The sequence below is a fragment of the Lepisma saccharinum genome, chromosome 12, assembly GCF_977018435.1.
Source record: "Lepisma saccharinum chromosome 12, izLepSacc3.1, whole genome shotgun sequence".
Taxonomy (NCBI): Eukaryota; Metazoa; Arthropoda; class Insecta; order Zygentoma; family Lepismatidae; genus Lepisma; species Lepisma saccharinum.
Window position 1 is genome coordinate 65,551,044 of NC_139240.1, and position 20,367 is coordinate 65,571,410.

The window sequence follows — 20,367 nt, forward strand, 5'->3', positions numbered from 1 at the left end:
CTGTCTATTGTTACAATCGAGAACTCATGCACAACCATGCAAGAAAAGTATAGCAGGTATGTTTACTGTTACATGTATATGTTACGACTGCATCGTTCATTCTATTCCTACGGATATCCCTTAGAAAACTTCATTTAGCATTAGTAAACTAGTATAAAATCTAGGAAAACCTTTTAGCTTCTCACAGTAAAAATGTACAACACGGCTCATAGTTTACCATTAAAAGCTTCGTTATGTCACAGTTCCACAGCCCAACTTTGGGATTACCTACAAACAAACACAACTAAACAGTTGTCCAATACAGATTTAAAATCTAATTATACCCAACAGCACATGCTGTGACTCAAAAGTAGTCTGTGATAAAAGTCCTAACTACATGCTCTAGCATTGGTTATTGTACCACTATCTCTAGATATACAGTTAAAAACTACTGCAACAGAAATTTAAATGCTAGATCTAGGAAACCTCAGTTTGTTAAAAAAAAATTAATAAATTACATGAAAGTAAGATCCCTACATAGGTGTTAAATATAATTTTGATTTGCACACACAGAATTATCCATGCCTGGGAAAATAATTCATTCTCAACATCTAACTATTACCATTTATCCTTTCCCAGCTTAGATATGTTGTTCTATTTAGGGGTGTCCAGCAGAAAATTTGCTGAAAATTTTAATAATGGTATTTTGAAACATTCCACCAATCTGAAATGTGAGTCTTAGTATTAGTAACATTTACTGCAATTTTTAATAGTGATCTGAACAAAATGAAAATGTTCTCCACACTACCATTTTTTTTTAAAAAAAAAAATGAAAAATAAAAATTCTTATGTCTTATTACTACATAATAATGTGGAATAACTTTGTCAGTCAGAACATCGCCAAAATTTCAGTGAAGACTGAAATATAATAGGAAGGCAGATTAACTTAGTTCAACTACAGAAAATCTAGCCAGGTTTTGTAGCATAAAAATAATGACCAAAAGATAAAAATACCTGACATGTTAATATTAAGTGGAATCTGCAGAACGTGTAAATAAGGGGATAAAACCTCACGAGGGGAAAAAGATGAACAAGTGATATTGGCAAGCACAACAAAATTTTATTTTCATCTCTAAACTTTAGAGTGCTTTGATTTTGCAATATTCAGCGATTACATTGATATACCTATAATGTGGATGGGGCAGAGTAATTAGTACTCTATCAGTGAAGGACATATTTATGGGTGGGGTTCAGCCCCTCCTCCCGAACACTTAAAAGTACATAAATTAAATAATAAAAATGCCCTTTTTTGCATTTTTTTGAATAATTGATGTTATATATTTCCTCTGAACTTATTGGAAACCAAAGATTGTATTGGTCATACAGCAGTGGACATCACCAAAGAAGATTTGTGCATATTACTACTCATGATAACATGCACAAAATATTAATTGGGAACTTAACTTTTTGTCAACTGGATATAACATCATTTTCTTTTACTCAATAAGTATTCAATTTTTTATCTTTCAGACATTTAATTTCCTTGCCAGAGCAGTTTTTTATACAAATTTTGGTGATCTTAAATACACGCAAGCTAGATAATGAATACATGCTGTTATATCTGTATTCTTACGCCATATTTTTACCTATTTGTGTAAAATAACAATATAATATTAATTAATTTACATATTAATAGTTTCATTTAAACATTACTACTATCTATTATTACTGAGACACTTGGTTCGGACCCCCCAAAATATATTTCTAGATACATGCCTGCTATCAGTATAGCCATACAGGCATATAAGAAAAAATCCAGGTAAGTTCACTTGTAACTGAATACAAAGATCTCTGTCATTCTGCTACTATTTTAAGTACAAAATTCATAATTGGTTATGTAAATTAAATTTCTCTGAATATGCAATTTCTTTTTCTAAGTCAAAAACTAATCGTATTACTACCATGCAAGAGACCTGGGTTTCATCCATGGTGGGGGGAGAACCAGAATTTTTTTCACCTGTTCGAGGCTCCGGCACCCAGCCAGCATCATATAAAGTGGGTACCTGGAGGAAAATCAGGGGGTAAAGGTGGCCAACGACATGGTGCTGATCACATCACCCTCCCCCCACCCTCTTTGGCTGGGATGAAGAAAGTGTGATGTCCTAAACCGACAACCCCTATATGCCTTCATGGCACTACTTTTTTTAAAGTCAAAGACTATTGGTGTCACCTAACTACAAACGTTAATTAAAGGGATAAATGAATCATTCAGATTTCTAATGGAACTTGTACAACTTCACATCTGGTACATTTGTTTGTGGTAAATTTTACATTGATAATGGTACATATAGGAAGGGAATATCTTGGTGTATTTGTATCCTGATTCCCTCCCTCCCCCCTCCTCTACGAATACCATTGTTATTTAGCTACTGTTCATCAAGGACTTGCATTATTATACCTTAATTTTATGGAGGGGAAGGGATAATTTTGTTGTCGGCATGACACATCTTAGTGAAAATGAAAATAATTCACATTTAAACAATTTGGTACCATTTTTAATGGACTCTATCACTTAATAAATACACTTTGTTGCTATTGGTATTTTAATGAAACAATTCTTAATTTATTTCTATTTGACACGTTACAACTAGATCCAAATCAATATCAATGTCACTTTCTCAGCATCAATGAATACCAGTGGTATGGTATCAGTTCGAATTTAATCATTGATACTGGCAGGTACTATTTTTGTCTAAGTCTTGTGAGGTCTCAGGGTGGCCATTCTAAAACTATGATAATATTCAAATATAATTTCCAGTTTTCAAGGTGAACTTTCCAAAAATTCAAGGCTACAGATGCTTTCTCTATTTCAACCTTACGTATTACAGACTCTCACCACCCACACACAAATATATTAACGCTATAAAGGATCTGCGTGATTCCATTGTATCTAAAAATTCTAATTCAATCCAATTAAACTGTATATATATTTAAAATATTTAATTTAAAGTGTGGAGTTTACATTTGCCATTTCACATTTTCAGACTCCATATATATCTACAAACACAAGTCGCAAATATTACGGGATATAATAATCTACGAAACTTTTTTAATTGTACAAGAATTCTAAACTCAAATTTAACTGATCAACTTCAATAATCTTCTGCCTGTCAAATAGATTGTTCTTCAAAGAACACTGACAAATAATCAACACACTGCGCTAACCACTTTGCCACAGAGGCTAGCTGTAGTTTATTTAATCTTACATCAATAGTATGTGGTCAAAAAGTGAGCAGAATTTATTTCTGCAAGAAGGACATGCCTTCCGCCAGATGCCATGTGAAAACTTTCCATAAACAAATAGCTACTTTCACCTACAGTGTTCCGTAAGTCTGTAAAATAACTGGTGTCAACAGGTTCACGAGTCCAGCTATCTTCGTTGAATTTGTTCGTTTCGCTAAGACTTAAACAACGCACCCTATGATAGACACAATTCTACAATTTTTCTATTCGTATATGAAAAGCACATACTTTAAAACTTATAAACAAGTTTTTTAAATACAACTTTTCCACAAACATTCAACACTTGTATTGGACTGTATTTCAAGTATGTCATACACTGCCATACAAGGTCTGTTCGAAAAGAAACCAAACTTCTTCTGTAAAGTTTGTACATAAATTCATTGAGGAGAGCACAGACAGTAGTGGTGCCTAGCGGTGTCCTTAGTAATTAACTTGGCCGAGTTTCAAAGTTGTTGCTAACTGCAGTAAAGTAGTAGATCGCATTGAGTGCCCGCGGAGATTTTCAGTTACCCTACCATGAAGGAACCTATAGCCGTGGTAGCTCAGTCGTTAGGGCATCTGACTATCATGCGAGAGATCCGGGTTCGATCCCCGGTGGGGGAGAACCGGGATTTTTCCACCTGGTCAAGCGGTTCTAGCACCCACCCAGTGCCGTATAAAGTGGGTACCTGGAGGAATCTCTGGGGAGTAAAGACAGTCAGGAGTGTGGTGCTGATCACATCACCCCGACCTTCGGCCGTGATCAAGAAAGTGTGTGGCCCCAACTCCACACCCCTATACATCTTAATGGCATGGTGCAAAAGCACAGGGGAGCACTTTACTTTACTACCATGAAGGAACTGGAAGAGCAGCGAGTATGTGTGAAATTGTAAGGCGAGAAATGTTTCAGTCAATGACAGTGTTACGAATGGTACAGATGTTTCAGATCAAGTCAAACCTCCATGGAGGATGATGATAATCCAACATCGATCTTGTGGAAAGGGTGTGGAAAGTCATATATGCAAAATCTCAGTTGATGCTAAACTGAACATCAGAACAGGCTTGTGTCACATGATTTTGCAACCTGCAAATGCAAGTCTTGGATGATCCATCATGATAATGCACATGCTCATTCCTCACTTGTTGTCCTGAGTTTTTGGCAAAGCACCAGACACCTGTTGTCGCATAACCACCCTACTCCCCTGATTTGGCACCAGCAGACTTCTTCCTCTTCTCCAAGTTGAAATCAACCCTCAAAGGTCACAGATTCCAGACAAAAGAAGATTGATTGAATGATTTGTTGTTTTAAGTCCACTTTATGCACAGGAAGGCTAATCGGGACTGGACCTACAGTTTAAAGTGGGATCCCAACCACTGTGCCATGTGCCTCCACTGGGCATCGAATATTCGAGTATTGATTACAAGGCGACGACGTTACCACTATGCAATCGGGGAGGCCAGACAATAGAAGAGATCAAAGAGAATTCGTTAAGGGACCTACAGGCCATTCCAAAACTGGAGTTCCAGCAGACATTCCAGGATTAGGAGAAATGCTGAGAGCGGTGTGTGCACAGTGGAGGGGATTACTTTGAAGGAGACATGTCCAAATAGCTGGTGAATATTAGAATTTTCTCAATTTTGTTTAAAGTTTGGTTTCTTTACTAACAGCTCTTGTATAAATTTTAAAAAAGGCAAGGAAAGAAATATCTAGTTGCTTTGGAGAAATAACATGAATATTACAGGCACTCTGTCTTGAGATAATTAGGTTCCATCTGTATGGAGAGCTTTAGATCCACTGTAACAAACATGACTCCACACTTAAGTATTAACACCACAATCCCCCTCCCCTACTGAAATCTCCTAATAATACTGTTGAAAGAATAAATCAAGTAGGGACAAGAGACGCAAAAGTAACATTGCTGGAAACAACATATTTCTCTGTAGTTTGCACAGTGAATTCAATTTCAAGGAAATAAAAACATGCCAATTTATATCAGGTGGTTATAATTAAAGTGACGGTGTTCAGAGTGGTACAGCACGGGCTGTAATGAGAGTAGCAGTCTGAAACTTCGTAGATATGCTAATGAAGCAATGTGCTCGCGAATTATATATAAAAAAAAATAGTTCCAATTCTCGCCACCAGGGTAAAAAATGGCGCTGTAAGCAGTCAAAACTTGGTATAGTTACAGGAAAAACACTATAAATCGCAGAAAACAATACTCTTTGTAATAAAATATCGCTACAATTTCACTATTCGAATTACATGAACATTACTAAAGGAAAAAGCAACAAGCGTCACCAACAACAACCAGGGAGCTCACACAATGGTTAGGCAATTTCACCGACTTTGACGTCAGAGTTATGGAAAATTCCACGTTTTGACTGCTTACAGCGCCGTTTTTTACCCTGGTGGCGAGAATTGGAACAATTTTTTTTTTTTGGCATAATTCGCGAGCGCATTGCTTCATTACCATATCTACGAAGTTTCAGACTGCTACTCTCATTACAGCCCGTGCTGTACCACTCTGAACACTGTCACTTTAATTATAACCACCTGGTACATATGAGGGTTGGGGCATAAGTCATGGCAACTATTTTTTTTTTCAAGTGTTATTGTAATGTATGAACAATGCAGATCATATGTACAAGATGTAGGATAAGGAAGCGAGCAAACACATCCATAAAGATATCATGTGTTGCTTTCAGACGTAAACTATGAATTTACAAGTCTGAAAGCATAGGGGCATTACAGGAACAAAAGAGGTGCATGCTACATGAGGACTCTGTGTATTCCCCATAGTTTCCACCATCTTTCTGTGGCATTCTCTCCCAAAGAAGGGTATTTTGATACGTGAATGCTGTGGCATGGTCGTTGACTCAACAAGGAATTACCACTGCCCTGTGTACAATAACAGTTCATCACACTGCCATGTAGTAACGTGTGCACATACTATGGGTGCCATGTTGTCCAGGACATACAATAATATTGTGGTACCATCATTTTATTTTGAGAAAAATATAGTTTCCATGACTTATGCCTCGGCCCTCGTATACACAAAGAGGTATTTTCTTTTTCAGCAAAACTGATTTTAATGTTCAATTAATTTCAGTAGCCACTACAACCATCCACTTGCGAAATACAGCAACAAACATTAGAAGAATTTCATCTTCTGTGTGCCAGAAATTAATGCACCATTCGCCTTGATACTGGGAGATATGCAGCACCTTTAAATTTGCATGAAATTTAAAGGCAATACATTCTGTTGCAGCATCACTGGTTTACACATCCACACAGGTAAAAAAGTGGAAGTCAAAAATGAGGAAAAAACAGGGCTGGCTCGGTAGCTCAGTTGTAAGAGCCAAGACACAATATACAAGACACCTAATCAAGTAAATAAAAATCAGCATTGCAGAAAAAGTAACTCCTTGGAGTATATATTTGAACAGCAAATTATTATATTTTTCCTCGCAATTTGTCAATGGAAGTTTTACCCTATAAAATAGTATATCTGCAGGTTTTCTATAACATATGGCAAAAACTGAGAGAAGTACATGAATTAATTTACTCATCTTATCACTAATGTCCAGCAGACTTAAAATACAAGTGGCTAAACATAAATTACACAATCAAGTCCAATCTAGGCATGAGCTGATATCCACTGTTACTTTCCCAGAATCAAAATATAGCGGAATATGTAAAGCAAATAATTTTAACACCATTAAGCCTTGTTTCCATGTAAAAAAAAAAAAGGTAAAGTGTTCCCCTGTGCTTAGCACCACGCCATGAAGGCGTATAGGGGGTGTGGAGGTAACGCCCCACACTTTCTTGATCCGGTCGTAAGTGGGGGTGATGTGATCAGCATCACGCCCCTAACCGCCTTTACCCCCCAGGGTTTCCCCCAGGTACCCATGTCATTCGACGCTGGGTGGGCGCCGGGGCCGCTTCCGTTAGAAAAGTTCCCGGATTTGAACCGGCCGGGGATCGAACCCGGGACCTTGTGCATGGTAGTCAGACGCGTTACCGACTGAGCCACCGCGGCCATGATATGAAAAAATCAATATGACCAAGGCAGAAATTCATTTTATTTTAAAACATAAACTAAACGTAACGTTTCAACCTTCTAGCAAGGTCTTCTTCAGACTCTGTACCCAGTACATTTTTTTTTAAACACACACACACACACACACACACACACACACACACACAGAGTGAGACTTGGTCAGCATATTGAGTTTTTCATCATATTTTTGGGGTGAAGTAACAGTTATTTTTCACTACATATTATATCACTTGATACCCCTTTTGTGCCAACTTCCAGTGGTAAATAATTGTAATCTGCCTCTACATCACTGCCTAATGTTAAGAATATTTTAAAACTAAGGGCTAGGCCAATATGAAATTTACCAATACCAATGATCTATACTTTAATGACCCAATATAAAATTATGAATGCATCATTAGGAACATGAACTGATTATATCTCCCCTCTTAATCTACGTATGCAACCTAATGACAGCAGTGGAAGTAGATGATTTCTTTACCAAAACAATGGACATGAATTACATATTTATAATCATGGTATGGTGGCTGTGGAGGTAAGGTCCCCACATTCTCGATCCCAGACAATTTGGAAGGTAACTCTCATCAGCATGCTCCAACTGACTTTACTAGCCCCCCCCCCCCCCCTTAGCCATTTATTTGAGGTTGGGTGAACCCCATAGCTGCTTTATAAAGGGACATGGCCAGAAAAATTCCAATCCTAAATCACTCACCCCAGTCAGAATTGATTGATTGATTGATTTGGTGTTTTAAGTCCACTTTATACACAGTAAGGATAATCGGGACTGGACCTACAGTTTAAAGTGGGATCCAAACCACTACTATGTGCCCCCACCGGGAATTGAACCCAGGACCCCTTGATTACAAGGCGACAATGCTACCATTGCCCCATCGGGGAGGCCCGCCACCCCAGCCAGAAAACCAACCGACTAGACCACCCTGGTTCCTACACAAATAATATCGGTAAAATTATCGAAAAATTTTACAAATAAAATGGTAGATTATACTCTGCAATCCTTATTTCACGTAATAAAAAAAAGTAAAGTTCCCCCTGCACTTTGCACCATGTTGTGAGGCTTATATAGGGGGATGTGGAGGTAGGGCCCCACACATTCTACCAATCTCGGCCATTTTTGGATGTGATGTGATCAGCATCATGCTCCCGCCACCTTTACCTCCCAGGTACCCATTTAATTGAGGCCCAGATCCACTTTATGCAGGGGCAAGGCTGGAAAAATTCACACTTTAGATCATCTACACTGAGAATCGAACCCTGGTCTCCAGCATGGCAATCACATGCCCTACCGACTTGACTACTGCGGCTCCTACTTCACATAATAAATAAATTCCGAGGTTGTATCACTTACATTCTAAAATGTATTACATAATATTAAATTAAATATCAGCTCAGCCCAAGTTTAAACAAGTCTAATATCCCTCAAAACATAATGTTCACATGTTAACTAGAAAGTATGTCTATTTCAGTTTCTCAATGAAAGCTTTGCAATTATATAACTATTCCATGCAAATACACTATGAAATAGAACCACAAACAATCGGTTGATACACACCTGACATCTGGATCCCAACTTTCATTTAAAGCTAAACTTGCTGATGTGTGAAGTACTGAAACAAAGACATAAAATATCAGTAAATATGATCTTATGAAAGAATAACAAATATACAGATCATATCTACAATATTGTTTGTTAGATTTACCTGCTAATATAACTTTCTTAATATATGTACACGAGGGTTATTTTTTAAGTAGGGTCACTTTTTTAATAAAAACTAAGTAAATGTTTTTCAAAAAACAGTTTATTTTGTGAATTTACATACACTTCTCTATTTGGAGCGAATTTACAATACCGGAAGTATCTTCAATTGCTTTCAAAATTGGCATACTCACTAATTTTGACCTCGTAATCACGAATCTGCAGTTAAAATTTGGCGGTCACGTCTAGAAATTGCAAAATAAGTCAGAAAAAGTGGGTCCATGCACCATTTCAGGAAGAAGTAGCAGAACGTATAGTAGAAGATGTGATGGTCGATGACAGGCCTGAGGAGGAAGCAAGTACATCATCTGAATGTGAAGCGGAACCGGAAACTAAAAGAAGAATCCTTTCTATGACGAAACAACCTTGCTTGAAATGGAGAAAAGGTGATCTAAATTCAAAACTAAATGTACAATGCTCGCAAAAGCCCATTTCTGCAGATGCTGAAACCTGTCAAACACCCATGCAGTTTTTTCAGCTCAACTTCTCAAAACGTCTTGTTGATATTATTATAGAAGAAAGTAACAGATATGCATCTCAGAAAAACTTTGCTCTCAACTTAACCGAACCTGAATTTTGGGTTTTTATTGGTGGATTGATCTTTTCCGGGCATGCAAAATACCCGAACAAGCGGATGTACTGGTCCACAGAAGAAGATGTGCCCAACATTTTATCACTATTTACATTTCAATGACAACTCCAAAATTGATGTGTCAGACCGTTTATACTAGTCGCGGCCACTCATTGAGGAACTGAACAAGAACTTCAAGATCCATGGAGGTCTAGAAGAGAATTTATCAATTGATGAAAGCATGATTCCTTATTATGGGAAACATTACGCCAAACAGTATACAAAAGGTAAACCGATTAGATTCGGTTTCAAGAATTGGGCATTGTGTACTGCTTCTGGCTATATGGTGGCCTTCAAAATATACACCAGCAAGGAAGAAAATCAATAAAAACGGTTTGGTGTAGGGGGAGATACGGTTGTTTCTTTGATGAAGCTTGCTGAAATACCATCTAAACTGGGATTTAAAATTTATTTTGATAGTTACTTTACATCTGTAAAATTGCTAAGATATCTGGCAGAGGAAGGTTATTGTGCTACAGGGCCTGTAATGAGTAGAAGAGACATGATTAAGCTGCCACGTGGAAGTGTTGATTCTCGTACCTGTGATGATGTTCTTGTTGTTCGGTGGAAAGATAACAATGTTGTTACTGTTGCAACGAACTATGAAAAGAACGAAATGGGTACCTGCTCAAGATGGTCCAAAGAGAAGAAAAGCAAAATAACAGTACCGCAGCCAACAGTTCTTAGATCGTACAATAAAGGAATGGGTGGAGTTGATCTCACTGATCAAATGATTGCAAAATACAGAACAAGAATATGACAAAAGAAATGGTACTGGCCCATTTTTGCTTATATGCTTGACGTTTCAATTGTGAATGCATGGTTGCTTATGCAGAAAGTGATGCCATCTAATGAAAAATCTCAAAGTCTTCTTAAGTTTCGGAGGAATGTGTGTGTCAGCCTACTGAAAAAAGCTACAGAACAGAATCACGAAGAGGAAGACAGCCTGGTGCTAACAATACAGATATTTGTTTCGACGAACGCAGTCATTGGATCATTCCTGTGTCGACAGAAAAGAAGTGTCGTTATTGCGCAGGAAAAGCTAAATACATGTGTCAAAAGTGTGATGTAGGGTTATATCCCAAATGCTTCAAAGACTATCATACATATTAGGGAGGTAAGGACTGTCTCAGAAAGTACTTTTCAGAATATTCAAACTGTGTAAATAACGATAATATGTATCTTTGATAAAGTACAAACTTAAGGTTTTGGATTTCTTGAAAACATTCTACACGTGACATATTATAACTAATATTTGCAGTTCAGTGTTCTTCAGTCATGTGATTTGATTTTTTTTGGGTGTTTCACTATCTTTGTGCAAACATATGATAATAAAATATTAAAATATATTTAATTTACTTTGACTTTTCAAATACAAATTTAAGGTTTTTGAAAATATTATTATATTTAGAACAGGTGATCATACTTGACAGTCCAATATTGCCCAGGTATGTAATCCAATTTCTCGGTTGTCTCCCCTCCTCCCAATGTCGCCGCATGAGTTGACATCATATTATAATGTTCAATCAATATGTTTTGGTTTGTCAGTTAGAAACTTAAGAATAGCGATTTTTCTGAAAATATTATTCATTACATTACTCTATATCTAACTTAATATAACATGGCAAAATATTTTGAAGTGCAGTGTTCTCCAGGCATGTGATCCGATTTTTCGGATGCCCACCCCCCCCTTAGGGTACAACATACAATGATTCACAAACATTAAAAAAATACTAAATGGTGGCTAAAAAGTAAAGAATAAATCAAAAGTTACAAAAAAAAATCATCAGCAAACTTTATGCACTAATGGGTTAAACATAAAAGGGGTTATCATTTTATAATATATTTCACATGTATTTTGTTCTTGATGTTCTCTATTGCTGTACAAGCTTAATAACAATAAAATATTATTATTATTATTATTACAAAAATATGCAGTAAAAGTTTGTGAAGCTATTAGCATATTTCCGCATAAAAAAACATGACTACAGTTGTTGATATAGAACATAACTCTTTTATTATTTGAGAAGATTTTACTTAGAAAACCAATAATTGCTATTAAAAACATAATATTGTTTTGGTAGTGTAAAAAATTATAAATATTAAGAAAGTATGGTAACATTTCAGATTGTGTCATGATATTTTTCAAGTTTTACAGAGGAATGACTAAGAGAGCGAATTTACAATTCCTGACCCCTCCCCGATTTTTGTAATATTTTGCATACTCACTAATTGAGGCCTCCTAACCACGAATTTGAAGTTAAAATTTGGGGGTTAGGTTAGGTTGCATAGAAATTGCAAAATAAGGGGGTCCGTGATTGCAACCAACAATGCACGATTGCTCATCATTTATAGCAAGATTTTGCATCTTGAATACTTAAGGAACGAAATATACGTATATTCCTGACATTACTACGACCCCAAATTTTAATTATGCTTGCCTAACCGTGAATGGTTCATGGGGCTATACCTCAATGGTTTGTAGGGCTACCCGTGCATGGTTTTACGACCCCAAAATTTAACTATTTTGCTTAACCTAACCTAACCTTAAAGAGAATGGTCAGTGGGGCTATCCGTGAATGGTTTTGCGCGAATTGTGATAACGAACCGATAAAAAATCTTATTTTCGTAGCACTTTAGTGGCAAACGTTATTCATTGAAGATGCCATTTTCGTATCCTGCAATTTTACGATCGATGCATTGTTTCCAAACTTACCTGTAATCAAATCAGTCCACATTCCACATGCTCTTCTACATCGTGATTGTCACTGTCGTGGGGTACGGTACGGTCCGATCAATCTGTACAACATTAACAACTTTTTTACTGTTCTCTTCCGCCATTCTTACATGATTCATGCTCTCCAAGTATGAAATCAACAGTGTGGCAATGCTGTAGACAGCGTAACTAATTGCGAACATCAATTGTTCATAATAACAAATATGGATCCCATACTTGTATACAGAGAATCATTGCGATAATAGAAAAGCTTATTTTAAAACTTCTACACGTTAATGAACAATTTCTACACCTCACCCCAACATGTTAACCTCAGATAAATCGTCGCGACTAATTATTTCGTGTGTATAAGCAGTAGCATAGAAATTACAGAAGGGTCTGGTATTGTAAATTCTTGCCTAATATTGTTTTGGTACTGTAAAAATCATAAATATTAAGAAATTATGGTAACGTTTCAGATTGTGTAATGATATTTTTCAAGTTTTACAGATGAAAGACTAAGTACTGCAAAATTGTAGAAATGGTTATTTCAGTAAATTTGAACCTTCGTGAAAGTAATTTTCGAGACTGAGTCTATAATTCGAAGTAGAATTAATTAAAACCAGTTTAGAGGTAGTTGGTACGGTTGATTGCAGCTCTTTCTGTGACCTTGAATGTGTTTCCATGAGATTCCACCAGGTGGCAGGGCAGAAAACAGTAACACAGGTGTCTTTGCTGCAGTGATATTGTGTTCTTGGTGATGTGGGAGCATGGATGTGATATTCGAGCAGCGTGCGATCATAAAGTTTCATGTGAAGTTAGGAAAGACAGTCATGGAAACCTGGAAACTTATCCAGCAGGCGTATGGTGAGCATTATTGTTATCAAGAGCATTATTGTTGTACTGGCACAAGAGTTTTGTGAATGGCAGGGAGTCGGTGGAGGATGAGCCTCAGGACAAAACAATGAACCAAACTCTCTATGGCATCACAGAAGAGGCTTCTTCTGCATGCTACAAGAACCTGCAGAAGGATTGTCAGATGTGTGTCAATTCCAAAGTGAACTACTTTGAAGATACCCAGGACTAATAATTGATGAGCACAATATTTTCGTAGTTATTTTACCAGTGTCAAACTTTCCAGATATAGGTTGTAGAAGACAGAGAAAATACTGCAGCATAGTGAAAATGATTGTGAAAGTAAATCTGAAGCTTTCAGAAAGTAATTAGCACTGTTTGCAGTTACGAAAAGTTCTACTTATCAAGGAAAAGATGATTTAAAAGGTACATTACACAAATATCCCCGCTTCTCATTGACAAAGCATTCAGCTCGAAGGGGGGTCGTGCTTGAGACCAGCACCAACATGATGATATGTTGAAAACATTTAGGGAAATTATTGTAATTCTAGGAGCACTAAATCTGGCCTAACTGGTCTAACCATGAAAGCATTTAGAGCTGTTATTTGAATATCAAGAGCCCTAAAATGATTTGCCAAACCTAACTCCTAAACCCCTTTGCACCACGCACATGTGTACTACATGGCAGCAGCAGTTCGTAACCGAGACAGGCAGGGCTAGGGTGAAAAATACAGAGAATGTCTCCAATTTCGTTAATTTTTGGTATACTAAGGGCCGATTGTATAAACATCACTAACTGGAGATCAGATTTGACCTACTATCCGGGAGTGAACTAAGTTCAAGCTTTTATCATGTTGTATAAAGCTATTTGTCAATTTGTCGATCTTAGATCAAATTCTGATCTTGGGTCAAAGAAATATGTTTGGCAACGTGGCAAATCCAGACATGTTGCTAGTGTGCCTGTGATGTTGCCAATTGTCCAACACTGAAAAGCAAACATTTTAAAGTCAGTTTCGGAAATTGTATGTATTTAATATCTGAATAAAGAACAAATTTGACGTGCTGGACGTAGTAAATATTCGAACATGTTGCAAATTTAGTAAAATCACGTAAATTAGATACTAAACTGTAATTTATTGCTTGTGCAAGTTCCACGTGGATGATTTGTCATTGACAACGAAAGCAACTATCGGTTCTCGGTTGCAAAGGGGAGAAAAATATGCTTGCATAAATATATATTTTTTTTTAAATAATCTGTATTTCTTTTTAATGCTAAAAAGAGATATAACAACTTTCTTATACTCGGATTTGGAGCTATTGTTCATGTAAGGAGATGTTTATTATATTTATTTTGTGATTGCACGATAACGTGCTACAGGTGGACCATTAGTTCCTGTAAGTAGTATACGGAATTTTCCTTGCACTTAATTGAGTAACCTACATTGTGAAATGTAAAATGTGTCTGTGTTTTCCCGAATGGAAAGAAATATTGAAACAACAATGGCGTTGTCCTCTCGGATGTAAATTATGCCCAAAACAAATAATATTCAAAATAAAATATGTGTTATTTATATATCGGGAGGAAAGAAAGCTTTACCAACTAAAATGCGACGTGCTCGGTTCATATAGTAGTAGATATATACACTACAGCCAAAGTTATATGCTCTGTTCCATTCTGCGGACAAAATGGAATTGCAATAACACTTGGCTGGATGCAGTAAAGCGAAATGGTAATATTTTTATACACCCTCTTCATCCCAACGCAAGTTTTACAATGATATCAACAAGAAAACGTAGGCGGGTCATTTTTTCGGTTTGTATCAACACTAGATTGTTCTCAAATTACTTTTCTCTGATCGTGCAATTAAACAATGTTACAATATGCTCTTGCAGTCATTTAAGGCAAATACAAGAAAAAAAATACATGGTATTTCAAACAGTAAATAACAATGACACACAATATATGGAAAGAAAGAAAAATGGAAGAAATATTTATCATTGTTCACCTCATTGTGCATGCTTCTTCTTTATTATTATGGAAACAGGATTTTATGCATTGATTCTCCCGTTTTGCGGCATACGTTCAATTGCAACACATTCTACAAGCAAATATTCGTTAGTACAGCCCATGGTACAGCCATGTTACAACAGCTGAACTACGGTCAATGTCTGCTGATCGGAGAAAAATCGCAGGTCAATTCTGATCGTAGATCGCAAAGGTAAAAAGGTAAAGTGTTCCCCTGTGCATAGCACCACGCCATGAAGGCGTATAAGGGGTGTGGGGGTAACGCCCCACACTTTCTTGATCCGGTCGTGAGTGGGGGTGATGTGATCAGCATCACGTCCCTGACCGCCTTTACCCCCCAGGTACCCATGTTATTCGACGCTGGGTAGGCGCCGGGGCCGCTTCCACCGTTAGAAAAGTTCCCGGATTTGAACCGGCCGGGGATCGAACCCGGGACCTTGAGCATGGTAGTCAGATGCGTTACCGACTGAGCCACCGCGGCCACTCTGATCGTAAATCGCAGGGACTTAATCTCAGTTCAACTTTTATGCAACACAAAATCAGAGTTCAGTGTGACTGCAGATCAATTTTACTGGCTAATCGAGGATCAACTGTTTTATACAATCGGGCCTACCTAAATTTGGCCTTCTAATCACTGATCTGTTGATAAAATGTGTGGGTCACGTGAAAAAATTGTACATTTATGTCTATATATGTTGCCACGAACCATGCACGGGTAGGCCCACAAACCATTCACAGATAGCCCCACAAACCATTCATGGATAGCTCCACGAGCCATTTCTGGTAAGGTTAGGTTAGGCAAACTTAGTTAAAATTTTGTTTCTAAAACAATGCGATACAACTGTAAAAAAAAACAATCCACCAATATTGGCTTTTTTCCCTATTTCCACACGCGACCCCTGCATTTTAACAATAGATTCGTGATTAGAAGGCTAAATTTAGTTAGCATACCAAAATTTAACGAAATTGGAGATTTTCTCTATATTCTTCATTCGCTCCGATGACAGTAAACGAATGGCTGTTTGCAAGAGAAGAACAATAGGGTAGTGGTTACGGTAACAGTTTCATACATCAGAGACACATTTCTTCAATTTTACACAAGAAACTACTCACGGAAATGAGTTTCTCCAAGGCTTACAACGTTCGTCGAGGTATTTTCTTTCATCTTGGAATATATTTGACTGGGAAATCATGTATTTTTCAAGAGAAATATCTCACCGACGCACAATTGCCATTGCTTTAACTTGCTTGCCCTACGACAACTGGATGCTGCGTACGTTTGATGACATAAGCCCATCAGTGTTTCAACCACCCCCCCTTTTTTTTAATATGCTTGTCTAACGTAACCAAACCTAACTTTATCGGAAATGGTTCGTGGGGCTATCCGTCAGCTACCAGTGCATAATGTACAATTTGCACAAATGACGAACACGATAGTAGGTAGCCTATTTTTCGGTGAAGGATGTTGGAAACACTGCATGCCCACTACGGTAGTTAAGATTTGCCCGCCATATTCTGTGTTATGGAAGCGAAAAAAGGAGTCAAAGAAATTACTCTGTATGTGAAAAATTGTGTTTTTCTTTCGTGTAAAAAGCATAATGGCACCTTGAACTATGTTCCGCAATACACAATTGGTAAGTACGAACCATGCAAAACACAAAATATCCGATTTTAATGTGTCTCCGATCTATGAAACTGGTACCGTGGTTACTGTGCAGAAATAAGTAGCATATATTGTGTGACCCCCCCCCCCCCCTTTTGACACTCATTTATTTTCCTGGTGTCATTCCTGTTCGATGAATGAAAAGGATTGGGTAACATTATCGTATGAGGGAAACGGATTCCTTCAAATTTACAGGAGAAAGTACTTACGGAAATAATTTTATTTAGATTTGTGGAAGTTCCTGAATGTAGATTTGATCCATTTTAATGTGAATGCGTGTTGTTTTCTGCGAAAGTCTCTGTCCGACACACTGTTTCTGCTCCCGCCATTTGCTTTCTGCACGAGAGTGCAATGTTCCGTGTGTTAAGATGATGCAACCCCGTAGCCAGTGTTTCAGCCTCGCGGTGTTTTCACTAGAACATGACGTGTCGAGTATTTTTAATTTTTTTTTTAAGTGTGCTTGCCTAACCTAACTTAACCTAACCTTACGGAAAATGGTTTTTGGGGCTAACGTGAATGGTTTTTGGGGCTAATGTCAATGGTTTGTGGGGCTAACGTCAATGGTTTGCAACGTATTAGCATAATTTCAAATCCAGGCACGAAAGTAGATATTTTCCGGTGAACCAGGTTGCAACACTGCATAAATCGACAAAAGACTCAGAACGCCCCCTAAACCAGTACGCTATCACGGCCATAATGTGTTACAGATTCGAAACAACAAGTAACAGTAAGTACTCGTAAATAGAAGAAATAGACATTGATAAGAATTATTTCACTTTAGGAAATGTTCCACATTCGAAAATAACATGTTAGCAATGTAAAGAAGTCCGAAATATATGATTCGTAGGTGTTTCCCTCATATGATAATAGTACCATGGATTGCGCTTTAAACAACAAATGTGATAAATGAAATCCCTTTGCTCTCATTTTTGATTAAAGCACATAAACCCAGTTTTAGTACATGAAATTAAGTTACATGCACAACGTACGATTGGTGTGCATTTCTGGTGGGATGTCAATTGCAGTCTGGTATTTTCTGAGTGTCACATTGTAAGTTTGCCGTTATCTAGTAGACCACATAACCGAAGAAAGTGCAAGGACGAATTATGTACATGTAATTCTTTCAAACTAGCGCACTACAAGTGCCGGTACTCTTGAATGGACCGAATACAATCGACATCCCACCTTCCAAATCTATAAAGTACTATTACTATTCATACTTTGATGTCTTATTTAAATAGTAATTTCTGAAAACATTCATAAAACACGAAACACGGTAAACTATGCTGTGCGGTTTCCTTTAAAGCACTAAGCCTACTCACTCTGTACGTGAAACAGTCCAACCGAGAACTGGCAAAGCTCAGGAATTTGTCTAAGGATCTCTTCCGTTACTAGGTGTACACCTCTGTGCTGAGGTCTCAGATTTATTTTTCGTTGAAACCATGCTGACCCTATCTGAATGCCCCTGTTCGATGAAGCCATGTTGAATAGAGCTAACACCAGGCACTAGACAAAGTCTTCCCTATTTTGTCAGAATCACTGTAGAACGTTTTGATTCTAACGCACTTCATGTTTGTAATCTTCTCGTCATTCTATTGATTTCCAGGTCATTAAATAATCAACATTTAAACAACAGAGAACTTTAACACATTTCACTCGTTTCAATTTCATTGACGATCACAGCAAAGACGAAATAGCACCAGCTTCACTACATCCTCAAAAGAGGGCAGCAGTTCGTTCGATGAAACAATTGACTGCAGTAGGGTGAAAGTGGTGCAAGTGTTATTTGAGAGGTGTATGTGGAGTTATTTTTCTTCTTGTTTGGTGTTACAATTGACATTAGTGAACTTTTGTGTGTCAAGCGTGTCCAGAAATATGGAACCTTCATGGCACATCGGAAAATTGAGATACAAGGACAAATAACTCATGATTAGTGTAAAGTCCTCGCACCGATGCAATAGCTCTAAGACTCAAATTTGTCTTTACACATCTGTTTTAGAGTATTTTACAAATAAGAGGTAATGTTATATAGATATCGTATTTGTTCTAGTTTTTTACAGTGCTAATTATTGCGCAACATGTTTCCTTTATGCATGTAAATCTGACATGAATTTGTAGGTTAGTGGTCTGTTTGCCCGTTGCCATGACAACGTTGGATACGGCAAAGCAAGTTGCGGCAAACTGAGATTTATTGAGATAATTACATAGAAGCTTGGTATTTCACTTATTAAATTATTTGATTCAGTTTCTTTGACTTTCACAGTAGTTAAAACATTGCCGTGGATAATAACATTGCTTGCGATAATTTCTCCTTATGTGGGCGGGCGATTTACCAGTATTTTGTGGGCATTTGGTTTCGAAGTAGCGTTTCACGATTTTATGACATAAAATAAAGATGTAGGTGCTATGTATTCCGTGGTTGCTGTTCAGTACGTGTTTCCAGTGAGCAGAAAGACAATGAATTTACACAAAACTTTCGAATTACACAATGTAAGAAAATTTTAAGTCCTAAATCCTGTGTTGCAGAATTTAGGTTTGGATAAGTTATTGCAGAAAGCACATAATTTCACACCTTATCCCGATAAAATACCTTAGGGATAAATGGCACATCGTCAATATAAAATGTCTTCTTTCTCTGATGTCAGATCTATTGGTTTTGAGTTTATCCTGATAAGCCACCTTTCTTTAATCTTGAGCCATAACTGTTGTGGTTTGTGTGTGTAGCTTCCTCTGCAAAAAATCACTGGTCTCCTTACTGGAGTAAAGTTCCACTTGATAAGACAAGACTGTTGACATTTGACTGCTTTCCCGAGTAACCAAAAGTGGTTGGCCCAACAGTACTGGTTACTTGGATTGCAAGAGAGTCTGCAAGCAATTCATTGCCAGCATTTCTCGTAAGATTCCCAGAAACGAGACCTGACACCACTGCCTTATGAGTCAATAAGCATAAAATAGACAGTTGCATGTAAAGAAAGTCAAAATCAATTTTATTATTGTAGATATTATGTCGCTTGCAAGGTAATTTGCATTATATACGAGGTGTGTTCAAAAAAAGACCAAACGTTTGCTGTTCTTTCTTTATTGCTCATGATACACACTTTCAACCACTATCCCCTTCAAAGTACCCCCGCAGCATCAATACATCATTTCTTCCAATAATTTTGGAATGCACTTTCTTCGATGGCATGCAGTACTCTCTTCACATTTTCCTGAATTTCCTCGATGGTCTGGAAACGCCGTTCTTTCAAAGTGGTTTTCAGTTTGGGAAAGAGGGAAAAGTCTGCAGGGGCCAAGTCTGGAGAATAGGGTGCATGGGGCACAACAGAAGTATGATTTTTATGAGATAACTTGTGACAAGGAGCGATGTGTGAGCTGGAGCG

At 37.4% G+C, this 20,367-nt stretch overlaps 2 protein-coding genes across 3 annotated transcripts in view; one reads left to right on the forward strand and one right to left on the reverse strand.

The window, feature by feature from the left end:
- LOC145996181 (UPF0047 protein YjbQ) overlaps window positions 1–18,856 on the reverse strand; it is a 32,480-nt gene extending 13,624 nt beyond the window's left edge. Inside the window, exons 1-2 of the mRNA XM_083132543.1 lie at window positions 18,310–18,856; window positions 8,893–8,947 (exon numbers count right to left, since the gene is read on the reverse strand). Coding sequence (XP_082988669.1) covers window positions 8,893–8,947; window positions 18,310–18,469 — 215 coding nt within the window. The 5' untranslated portion in view covers window positions 18,470–18,856. The remainder of the gene's footprint in view (window positions 1–8,892; window positions 8,948–18,309) is intronic.
- Window positions 18,717–20,367, forward strand: part of LOC145996180 (putative ubiquitin carboxyl-terminal hydrolase MINDY-4) — a 92,249-nt gene continuing 90,598 nt past the window's right edge. For both annotated transcript variants that reach the window (XM_083132538.1, XM_083132539.1), the window contains exon 1: window positions 18,717–19,005. The gene's annotated coding sequence lies outside the window, so the exon portion shown is untranslated. The remainder of the gene's footprint in view (window positions 19,006–20,367) is intronic.